At 41.4% G+C, this 12,701-nt stretch overlaps 1 protein-coding gene across 1 annotated transcript in view; it reads right to left on the reverse strand.

The window, feature by feature from the left end:
* cusr (Copper-only SOD repeat protein) overlaps positions 1–12,701 on the reverse strand; it is a 171,396-nt gene that overhangs the window by 39,907 nt on the left and 118,788 nt on the right. Inside the window, exons 4-5 of the mRNA XM_070876507.1 lie at positions 6,533–6,616; positions 5,207–5,308 (exon numbers count right to left, since the gene is read on the reverse strand). Coding sequence (XP_070732608.1) covers positions 5,207–5,308; positions 6,533–6,616 — 186 coding nt within the window. The remainder of the gene's footprint in view (positions 1–5,206; positions 5,309–6,532; positions 6,617–12,701) is intronic.

The raw sequence follows: 12,701 nt of genomic DNA on the forward strand, positions 1-12,701 counted from the left end.
GCAAGGCCGCACATACACAGGATAAGATGCGCCGACAGAAAAATGATTTTGCCAGGTAAATTTGGGGCGGAGTATGCTAGAGGTACGGGACATCAGTGTGCGTGCTTTGATGACGCGCTTGCGGCGGTTGGCAGCAGCGGGGTGGAAGTGGGGACAGGCCGAAAAATCCCCAAGCTGAATTTAGGTCGGGATGGCCATTGGACTGCAACACGGCGGCCACTCGATGCGGGCCTTATTTCGGCCCCTATAATTTTGTGCAGCACTGGATTCATGCACAGGTGACCGAGGCAACAACCTCTGCTGCCTGAAAAACTCGAACAGCTTATGCTATGTTTGTGGCATGATATATTCAACAGAATATAAGAAAGCTCCTCGTTATTTTGATTTTCAATAGGGAGTGATTATTCGAGCTGTAATTTACTTCTTCCAGGGCCCACTGGTAGAACTAAATGCAAGTCTTTATTTTTTTTTTATTTACACTAAGTTTGACAAATGTGGAAAAGTTTACCTCTTTTGCACATGTGAGTCATGCCGCGCTGAGGTCATTCAGTGATTTATTTTGTAGTAAACTGCTACTTACTGACATTTTTCATCCAATAATATTTGGATGCGCACACTGGTTGTCATTAATGATTTCCCCTTGGTTTCCTGCTACACAACTTTTCCAAAAAACACCGAAGTAAAATTTTAACACAAAGTACCGTTTCTCACTGAAAAACAGGAAAGTCGCACTATCAAGCTCAGCATGTTTTGTTTCACAACCATGCCAAAGCCACAACTCAGAAACAAGAGTTGTCTGTTTCCTTGTGAAAATGGCTGTTTTTGCTGCTCATTTGTTGACATTAAAAAGTTCATAAAGTTGATTCTGTGCAATATCAAGGGCGAGATACATAGCAAATGGAATCCACAGAGTGCTTCATAGACTATAGCAGGAAAGTATACACTTCATTATCGACAGAAACAAAAGCATTTGATCCCAGTTCAGGAACTGCACAAACGTTAGGGATGGAATTTTGTTGCTGGAATCTAAGAGTCACTGAATAGTCACATTCCAAATTATAACCTTTTGTTAGAACAGTGCTGATACAACAGCAATTATATGATATATCACAAAGTTTTATTATGGTGCAACAGAATATTATGCAAGCTACAGCAATCGAACAGTGATAATGATCTCAATTAACAATTAAAGGCTGAGATAAAGATTCACAAAATAGGTAAATATTGGCAATGAATAAATAATTAACTTAAAAACCAGAAACAAAGTGTAAAGAATTTGGTACTTTAAAAAATCCAAGCTATATATCAGCAAATTTGGATGTCCTAAACTTAAACTCTTAAGATGAAACTTTGCATTTTTCACACCAATGTCAAATCAATGCTTTTGTACAGAGCAGAAACGCGGAGCGAAACAAAGACCATGACAAACAAATTACAGATATTTGTCAATAAATGTCTATAAACAACCTTGGGGATTCGCTGACCAGAGAGCATCAAGAATGTGGAACTGTGGGAAAGAGCTGAACAGGATAGAATAGAGTTGCAAATAAGACGGAAATTGGATTGGACATACCCTTAGAAAACCCCAAACCTATGTCACAATAAATAACTGTTGATCAAATAGAATCCCCACAGAATAAAAAAAACTAGGCAGACCAAAAAACAGTGGCCACAGAACTGTGGGCGCTAAAGTAAAAAGAGCGTACGACACATGGGATCAGTTGGAAGTGGTTGTCCAAAACAGAGTCAATGGCAAAAAGTAGTAGAAGATTTATACTCCACAAGGAGTAATAACATTGAAAGATGATGATGATAGATCAGGTTCTTTCTAAGGAAGCAGCTTTTTTAACAATTGATAAAACACAGACATTTCTGGTCGGCCCAGAAGTTCAAGCTGTTAAGCAATTGACATAAGAACATAAGAGCATAAGAATTAGGAACAGGAGTGGGCCATCTAGCCCCTCGAGCCTGCTCCGCCATTCAACAAGATCATGGCTGATCTGGCCGTGGACTCAGCTCCACTTACCCGCCCGCTCCCCATAACCCTCAATTCCCTTATTGGTTAAAAATCTATCTATCTGTGACTTGAATACATTCAATAAGCTAGCCTCAACTGCTTCCTTGGGCAGAGAATTCCACAGATTCACAACCCTCTGGGAGAAGAAATTCCTTCTCAACTCGGTTTTAAATTGGCTCCCCGTATTTTGAGGCTGTGCCCTCTAGTTCTAGTCTCCCCGACAAGTGGAAACAACCTCACCGCCTCTATCTTGTCTATCTCTTTCATTATTTTAAATGTTTCTAAAAGATCACCCCTCATCCTTCTGAACTCCAACGAGTAAAGACCCAGTCTACTCAATCTATCATCATAAGGTAACCCCCTCAGCTCTGGAATCAGCCTCTGTCTCTGTACCCCCTCCAAAGCTAGTATATCCTTCCTTAAGTAAGGTGACCTAAACTGCACTCAATACTCCAGGTGCGGCCTCACCAATAACCTATACAGTTGCAGAAGGACCTCCCTGCTTTTGTACTCCATCCCTCTCGCAATGAAGGCCAACATTCCATTCGCCTTCCTGATTACCTGCTGCACCTGCAAACTAACTTTTTGAGATTCATGCACAAGGATCCCCAGGTCCCTCTGCACCTCAGCATGTTGTAATTTCTCCCCTTTCAAATAATATTCCCTTTTACTGTTTTTTTTCCCCAAGGTGGATGACCTCACACTTTCCGACATTGTATTCCATCTGCCAAACCTTAGCCCATTCGCTTAACCTATCTAAATCTCCTTGCAGCCTCTCTCTGTCCTCTACACAACCCGCTTTCCCACTAATCTTTGTATCAACTGCAAATTTTGTTACACTACACTCTGTCCCCTCTTCCAGGTCATCTATGTTTATTGTAAATAGTTGTGGTCCCAGCACCGATCCCTGTGGTACATCACTAACCACCGATTTCCAACCCAAAAAGGACCCATTTATCCCGACTCTCTGCTTTCTGTTAGCCAGCCAATTCTCTATCCATGCTAATGCATTTCCTCTGACTCCACGTACCTTTATCTTCTGCAGTAACCTTTTATGTGGCACCTTATCGAATGCCTTTTGGAAATCTAAATACACCACATCCATCGGTACACCTCTATCCACCATGCTTGTTATATCCTCAAAGAATTCCAGTAAATTAGTTAAACATGATTTCCCCTTCATGAATCAATGCTGCGTCTGCTTGATTGCACTATTCCTATCTAGATGTCCCGCTATTTCTTCCTTAATGATAGTTTCAAGCATTTTCCCCACTACAGATGTTAAAGGCCTATAGTTATCTGCCTTTTGTCTGCCCCCTTTTTTTAAACAGAGGCGTTACATTAGTTGCTTTCCAATCCACTAGTACCTCCCCAGAGTCCAGAGAATTTTGGTAGATTATAACGAATGCATCTGCTATAACTTCCGCCATCTCTTTTAATACCCTGGGATGCATTTCATCAGGACTAGGGGACTTGTCTACCTTGAGTCACATTAGCCTGTCCAGCACTACCCCCCTCGTGATAATGATTGTCTCCAGGTCCTCCCTTCCCACATTCCTGTGACCAGCAATTTTTGGCATGATTTTTGTGTCTTCCACTGTGAAGACCGAAGCAAAATAATTGTTTAAGGTCTCAGCCATTTCCACATTTCCCATTATTAAATCCCCCTTCTCATCTTCTAAGGGACCAACATTTATTTTAGTCACTCTTTTCCATTTTATATATCTGTAAAAGCTTTTACTATCTGTTTTTATGTTTTGCGCAAGTTTACCTTCGTAATCTATCTTTCCTTTCTTTATTGCTTTCTCAGTCATTCTTTGCTGTTGTTTAAAATTTTCCCAATCTTCTAGTTTCCCACTAACCTTGGCCACCTTATACGCATTGGTCTTTAATTTGATACTCTCCTTTATTTCCTTGGTTATCCACGGCTAGTTATCCCTTCTCTTACCGCCCTTCTTTATCACTGGAGTATATTTTTGTTGAGTACTATGAAAGAGCTCCTTAAAAGTCCTCCACTGTTCCTCAATTGTGCCACCGTTTAGTCTGTGTTTCCAGTCTACTTTAGCCAACTCTGCCCTCATCCCACTGTAGTCCCCTTTGTTTAAGCATAGTACGCTCGTTTGAGACACTACTTCCTCACCCTCAATCTGTATTACAAATTCAACCATAGTGTGATCACTCATTCCAAGAAGATCTTTTTCTAGGAGATCGTTTATTTTTCCTGTCTCATTACACAGGACCAGATCTAAGATAGCTTGCTCCCTTGTAGGTTCTGTAACATACTGTTCTAAGAAACAATCCCGTATGCATTCTATGAATTCCTCCTCCAGGCTACCCCGTGCGATTTGATTTGACCAATCGATATGTAGGTTAAAATCCTCCATGATTACTGCTGTTCCTTTTTCACATGCCTCCATTATTCCCTTGATTATTGCCCGCCCCACCATGAAGTTATTATTTGGGGGCCTATAAACTCCCAGCCAAAAAGTCATTAGTTGAAAATAAGGTTGCCCCTGTTACTCATACTTGATTATTCAATTGTGGAAGTTCTGTCAATCGTCAGCCAAGCATCAGATGAAGGGCTATGTGTCTATGACGAATTTCATCTGGGTGTGAGGGAACTGACTGTACTCTTTCTTGTCTCGCTTAGAATCATTGCTCATGGTGAGTAATCACAGAATGGTGAAGCCTCAGTATCCCATACTGTCTATTGAGTAAAGGCAGCCCTTATTAACATAGAAACATGGAAAATAGGTGCAGGAGTAGGCCATTCGGCCCTTCGAGCCTGCACCACCATTCAATGAGTTCATGGTTGAACTTGGTCTGTTTTCATTTTAGAACTATTTTTATAGGGAGGGGTCTAATTTGGAAGACAGTTATCGCTATCTGTCCATTCCTTGTTTTCCATCGATCCATCAAATTAATTTAAATAGACTTAGTGGTTTATTTTACTTTCTATGTAAACTTAAATATGTTTTATTAAAATGTCATAAAAACCAATGATAATTTAATAAAATAATTTTTAACTTTCCACACAAAGTAAAATATTAATTCATGTCTTTAATAATATTAATTAATACTTTAATACTACGTATTATCAAAAGATGAGTGCCTAACTATAACCGCAGTATAAGTTCTGTTTTGCTTTTTGTAGCCTGCATCAAGGGATTAAAGCGAGACACCACTTACCTCTGTATCTATATTGTAAGGATTATAGTGTCCTCCTACACCATTGCAGTTCTCAGTGTTCTGTCGAGGATTGGTATGAACATGCCATTTGAGATCATTAATCTGTGGAGTAATCAAATCCCATTGCATAATGTAGAAACCAATATCTTTATAACTGCATTATTAATATTCTCCCCATACTCGCCTACAGAATTCCATTTCAAAAAGTAATTTGTTGGAAGTAAAGACATTTTTTCATCCTGAGACATTATAAGATATAGGGTATAGTAGGGTAATAGTTATGTTACTGGACTAATAATCAACATTATAATCCATAACCCAAGTTCAAATCCCACCATGGCAGTTTGAGAATTTTAATTCAGTTTTAAAAATCTGAAATTAAAAAGCTGGTATCAGTAAAAGTGACCATGAAGCTTCCAGATTTGTTGGGAAAACTACGGTCTGGTCTATATGTTACTCCAGTTCCACACCAATGTGAATGATTCTTATATGACCTCTGAAGTGGCCTAGCAAGCCACTCAGTTGTATCAAACCACTACAAAGAATAACTTGCAGCTCTTCAAGAAGGAGGCCCACCGCCACCTTCTCAAGGCAACCAGGGATGGGCAATTAATACCAGTCTTGCTGGTGACGTTCATATCCCAAGAATAAATAATAAAAAAAGGAATGTTTTTTCTTTTTTAGAAAAAGTCGTAGGCCAGGAATAGTGGGAAGGTAGGATTTGATGAATATTGCTTGGGTTTAGGTACTATTTATGCATAGCTTTCCTTCGTGACATTGAATAGGTGTGATAGAGCCCATGATAGGTTAAAGATCTGTCGAAGATACAAAATTGATGGGATGCATGGCCTTTTCTCATTTACATTCTTAAGGTTTCTCCCAAGAAAGTTAATGAAGGGGATTAACTACAGGAGGGCGGAGGGGTGGGGGGGGGGGGGGGGGTGAAAGAGAAAATTTGAAATAAATTTGCCATAAAAATACCATTTAATTTACCATATAAATTTAACATTACAGAAATATTAGCAAGAATATATTGATGTTATAAACATAGATTTTTAGATGAAAATAATTTAATGACAAATTTTGTACAGTGCATGAAGTGCAAGGGGATATTCTGCGGTACATTAGAATTCGACAGAATGGATCAAACTGTGTTTGTATCATTTATTCCTTTATCTAGAAACAGCTTTGTAATGTGCTTCTGGCAACCCATGAACCCATAATTCTTTTCAGTGAAAACTGAACTGCAACAGTGATCTTGGAACTAATTTGAAGTTTATCTGGCTCAAGATGAAAAGCAATGCATTGAATAATGTTGGCACTTACACCATCTGCATTCGGCTTAGCTGGCTTAAGGGCTACTTCCATAGTTGTGTCACTTGAACTCCCATCTGGGAAGACCTGTTGCATCTGGAAATCAAAGGAGGGTGTGTAAAACATTAACAATTCCAACAGAAAACACATCATTTCCACTTTTTTATTCTGCATATTTCCTGTAATAATCTTTCATATCTAGAGTGTGGAAGGCGGAGGTAACAAAAAGGACTGGTCACTGTTCACTGGAAGGAATATTAGTATATGATCTTCTGGCTGCATTATATTTCTGCATGCCTCCGCAAGATCCTTCAAATCCCTGGGAGGACAGACTCACCAACATTAGCATCCTCGATCAAGCCAACATCCCCAGCATTGAAGCACTGACCACACTTGATCAGCTCTGCTGGGCAGGCCACATCATTCGCATGCCAGACACGAGACTCCCAAAGCAAGCGCTCTACTCGGAACTCCCTTCATGGCAAATGAGCCAAAGGTGGGCAGAGGAAACGTTACAGGGACCCCTCAAAGCCTCCCTGAAAAAGTGCAACATCCCCACGGACACCTGGGAGTCCCTGGCCAATGACCGCCCTAAGTGGAGGAAGTGCATCCGGGAGGGCGCAGAGCACCTCGAGTCATCGCTGAGAGCTTGTAGAAATCAAGCGCAGGCAGCGGAAAGAGCATGCGGCAAACCTGTCCCTTTCCCTCAACGACTATCTGTCCCACTTGTGACAGGGACTGTGGTTCTCGAATTGGATTGTTCAGCCACCTAAGGACTCATTTTAAGAGGGGAAGCAAGTCTTCCTCAATTCCGAGGGACTGCCTATGATGATAATGATGATTTCTACATTCTACAACCTTTTCACATCATCCTTTTCTCTTATTTGCTCCTTTTCTGTTACGGCAACAACAACAACCTTGTTCTACTATTTTTTTGCTGAATGATACTAACAAAAGTAACATTACTTTGGTGCATGCTCTACTATAAAGTGACCAGAGTCAATGACCACTGACCCTAGCTTTGTGGTGACAGCTCTCCTTCAACTAAAGAAAACCGGCTGATGACATGTCATCAGATGATATCATCAGACCCCGCTTCCTTTTAATTGGCCTGGAACCTCGCAGGGTGGGCTTAACAAACCCAATCAAGATAAAATCATGTCGGAGGCCCGGATCACCACAGCTGCGGGGTCGGGACTCGCCAATGACATCAACCATCCCTGAAATCGATATCCGAAAATGTTCCCTTTAAGCTGTGTGGCTGCGCAGCGCTCCAGGGAACCCATGCAGCCAGCTTTTCAATGTAAAAACCGTGCGTGCGTGATATTTTGAATGGCCTGGGGCTGCACAGGGCTAAAAAAAAGTTACAGGGAACATTCTAACACATGGATGCAATTGTGGATATCTGAACGGAATATATGGAATTAAGGACAGTAAAGTAAACGGGATATATGAAAATGTATAAGCCATGGAAGAATAGCTGGGAGAATGTCAGATTGCAAATAGTGCAACATCAGCATAGCTAACAGTCTGTCTCAAGGTTTCAAGTCACTACTCCTGCCAATGACATCTAATTGTAACATGAAATAGTCACACCATTAGATTGAAACATTTAGAGGCAATGCTTGAGCTTTCAAGAAGAACATCTCATATAGATTGACTAATGAGTGGCTGAGTTAGACTGTCAATCCATTTGTATTTTGTTATCTGATTTCAAAACTGTATAACTGTTAACGCTTTACGATGTAACTTCACCTATCCGTAGGGAGTGTGTACGCTCTATCCAGAGAGTATATCTTCTGTCTGATAGGTCTTACTGGCCGGTAATAAAGATTGCTTTGTTCAAAGCACAAGAGGTATTCGACTCAGTAATTTTACTGAACCAGATTGAGGTAAAAGAATCCAGGAATTTACACAATCGTACCAAAATAATGCTAGCAACAAATTAACATTCATAGGACAGGGACACTTGAAGTGCTGATAATTGAGCAAAATCCTACAAATAACATTCTTTCCTCGGCAAATCATTCCAGTTATGCCGTATTGTGACAAACAGCCTGAAACTTGCTATATGCCAGGTGCACATAGGAGACCCTTGCTATTGTGCACATTGGCCTAAGTCTGACCAACACCAAACTAAAGTTTTGATGTATTCCACTCCTCAAGCAACTAATTTTTTTATTTTAAGAGAAGGCAGTGGGAGCTTGCACTTTCAAATAACAGTAACAACATTCCATTCAAAGTTTTATAAATTCCCAGAGGCTCAGTAAACAGTTTTGAAACATAAGCTTCACACCAGGCTGGAATCATACCGCAGTCACCGTGAATTCAAAGTGGTGCGAGTTGTCCACTTGGTGGGTGGGGGCTTGGTGGTGTCTCACACCACCTCACTTTATGCCCAAGTTATGGGGCTATATTTTATATCAATGTGCACCCAAAACCACTTTGATTTGACATGAAAGCGACAGTAAACTGCACCTAGTTTCCTGACTAAGAATTGTGATTTCGTCATTGATTTCATTGACAATTACACCCAATGTGTACAGAAATTACAACACAAAACAAACCATTTGACCCAACCAGTCCCTATCAGCATTGTCACTTCTTGTGAGCAAATAGTCCCAACCACATTTATCTACCCTGTTGCCATATCCCCTTCATTCCCCTTTGCTCACCAACTATTCAATTTAACCTTGAATGGTGACACAGCTTCTGCCTCAACAACAAATCCTGTACGTGAATTCCATAGCCTCACAACTCCGTGAAGTTTCTCCTGACCTCTGTTTGAAATCTTTTACATTGAATCTTATATTCTTGACCCCTCAACTACTAGAAACAGTCTGCCTCTATCTACCCTCTCTCAGCCTTTTGTAAATTTAAACACTTCTACCTTATAATCTGCATTGTTCTAACAAAAAAAATAGTTTTCAAGTCTTTCTTCATATTTATATTCCTCACAGTGCACTACTGTTAAAATTGCCTGACTGAAACAAACTGATTAAATTTTTTAATCCACTAGAAAAGGGGAGGATGATGGAAAAACATTTGTATGCTCATATGGTGAAATTGTTATCATAGAAAATAAGTACATACTGCACTTACTCTTTTCCTGTTTTTATTGTACTTGAAAATTATAGACTGAACTTTGCATTGGACATGCATTTTTGTTTATGTTGCTGAAGCCAAAGCTGCCTTGCTAACATGTCACTCAACCCAGGGACATAACCTGAATTAATAGCTTTGATAGCTAAATAAATCTGATCTTAAACCATGAAGGTTCTAATCTCTCCTCAAGTCATTGTTAATTCTCAAGGTTTTCTTAATCCGATCCAAATGTCACATTATTCCATATCTTAGAATCCTACACTTTGTTGCTGAGATTTTTGGAAGGTTTAGTGTATGTATATGCATAGTCCACATATTTTCCCGTCTCAAATTCATGTGTTTCGAGACTGTCCAATCTAGTTTCAGTTTAATGCTGTCGTTGATTCAGAAATAATTTTGAACATGGAGAATATAAAATAATTGCACAGCATTTGTTACCATATGTTATGCAATACAAATAGATTGAAAGGGCTGGATTTTACCAACTTTGGTGGGTCTGGGGCGGCCGACATCCTTGGCAAGTCCCAACCCCGCAGCTGTGTTGATCCGGGCCTCCGGCATGATTTTACTATGATTGGTTCCAGGCCAATTAAAAGGAAGTCAGTGTGATGACACGTCATCAGCCAGTTCCCTTAAAGGTACCATGCCCACATACATTTTGACAGTTGTGCTGTCAGTGTTCTACAGCACTGAGGTGCTGCAAACACTGCCAATCACAGCACAAAGGTGCATGGCTGCATCCAGGCTCTCCCATGACTCCCTCCGGGTGTTTATGGAGGGAGTCACAGCATGCAGAGAGGTTCTCTTCCCTTCCAATGGGCAGAAGAGACCTCCCCAGGATACCAATGCAGCCCAGTCGCACATTGCACAGAGGGCACAAGCAGGGATGTCGCCAGGAGGACCTGGCTGCAGTGGCGCAAACCTTTCAATGTTCTCAGAGGAATACGAAATGTTACTGCAAAGCCACACTCAACCTCATCCTGCTGTGCCACTCATCACATCCCCATCACTCTGCATTCCCTACCCCTCTCCTGCACATCCTTACTCATACCAATGCACCTCCACCTCTATCTACATTATCACATCCACATCTCACTAGCCACCCCTCACACTCATCCTCATCCTTGTCCAATCATATCAACTAACAACACACAAGGGTAGGCACTTGGGTGTTATCACCAATGTTCATGTACAGTTTCTGCTAATGTGTTGTCAAACATTACAATCTAGATTATCAACACTTTGCGTTCTTGAACAGATCTGTGTGCACCTTTGGAAGTGGCTTAGTGAGTTGCAGTGAATGGCAAGACATAACGGTACCCCCCCCCCCCCCCCAATGGTGCCGAGTGTGAAAGGAATGGCTTGGGCATTGTAGGGATAGTTTATGTTCTTGATGTGGGGTGGTGCCAACCTGGCACATCATATGGCAGCCAGGGTGTCAGTGTCAAGAGAAGTAAATCTGGCCATGGTGTGGTCATCCCTGGTGTCCCAAAAGCAATGTGGTCGGGTGCTGATGCCCTGTGTCCTGTGCAGCATCAGGTGATTGTGGAGAAGGTTGGTGTTGTTGTTGGTGATGCTGGTGTGCCTAGTGATGTTGGTGTTGGGACTGATCGTGGTGAGATTCTGAGAACCAAGGTGAGATTTTTTTCAAGGGCACCGACACTGATCGAATAGATGGCAGCTGAAGTTGAGATGCCAGAAGTGATGTGTCAATGGTGAGAGAGGTTGCTCCAAGGAGGTGACACTGGATAGACATTTCACTGCAAACACTTCAAACCTCCATAAAGCTGAAAAATGTAATCCAAATCCTGACAGCTCCAGCTTCTGTGATTGGAAATTCTGTGAAATGGTAGCTTTTATAGCACTTCTGTAGCTGTCAACAAGTTAACCAATTTGTTGAGAACCTGACACACTTATCTGACGTGATCCCTGAGGGGCGTGAACCTTGTAAAAAAAAAAACTTGGAGAACTTTAGACCTGGTAAAGCGCTGCTTAAATAGCTTTAAATAACTTGTTAACTAGCACAATTGCCTGACACGTTGCTTAGTGCTGGGTCTGCAATCCGCAGCCAGAACCGGCACTTTGGAAATTCACAAGGAGGTGGATTCAAAGCGGACGACCGCCCTGCTGTCAATCATGGCCATTTTGACAGCGGGCCCGCCTCTAAACTCCCACTCACAGGGCTGGTAAGATTCCGGCCAAAGTGTGGTGATTAGAGCTTGCTTCTTATAAACAGCACACAAACTTAATAATGGTAGGTGACATTTTTTTAGGGCATCACCAAATTAGTAGGATAAAATCAAAGACTATTAAGAAAGAAATTTTGCTCGTTCGTGGGCCAAAATTCTGATGAGGCATCAACGGAGGCAGAATAATTTAGGGCAGAACATAGATCTACTGCATGATGCCAAGCCCAGCAAATTCTGCCAAAGACGGAAGCAGATACTTCATCTACCTGCTCCTTACAATTTGGTAGCAGTTTGGGGACATGTCTGGGGCTATTCCCAGGCAACTTAGACCTGCCGTAGGTGTCATTCTGGCCCGCAAGTGAGCCCCACAGTGTCAGTATCCAAAGGCATCTCAGGGGGAATCGATTATTTTTAGAATGTGAGCCCGCCAGTATGTAAGCAAAAGGCAAGTGAAAAATCTTGCCTTGGATCTTTGGCCTAAGTAGCCTACTACAATTTCCACTGGCATGGCAACATGCCATTCTGATTTTCTGATGGTCACAATGAGTGGTTGCCACTGTTGTGTTGGTACAGGTGTGGTCACCAAATCCCACCTTTTTAATTACCCCATTCCCAGGATTTGGGACAGGGCCATAAGGAGGCCAAAGTGGCAGGCAGAAGTTGCAGCAGTGCAACACGCTACTAAGAATTTCTATTCTTGTATGTTTTTAAATATAAAAATACAGGGCTTTCCCTCTGTCTCAATGACTTCCAAAAAAAATCATCTGGCATCGACTGAGCCAGATAAACTAGGAAGGCTCAATTTGTTCCAAAGCCTGTGCTAAATTAACTAATCTCCAAAGGATGCAACAAATTTCTACAGTTGACTTTAGGGGCTCAATTTTGGG

This window comes from Pristiophorus japonicus, chromosome 3 (assembly GCF_044704955.1).
Source record: "Pristiophorus japonicus isolate sPriJap1 chromosome 3, sPriJap1.hap1, whole genome shotgun sequence".
Taxonomy (NCBI): Eukaryota; Metazoa; Chordata; class Chondrichthyes; family Pristiophoridae; genus Pristiophorus; species Pristiophorus japonicus.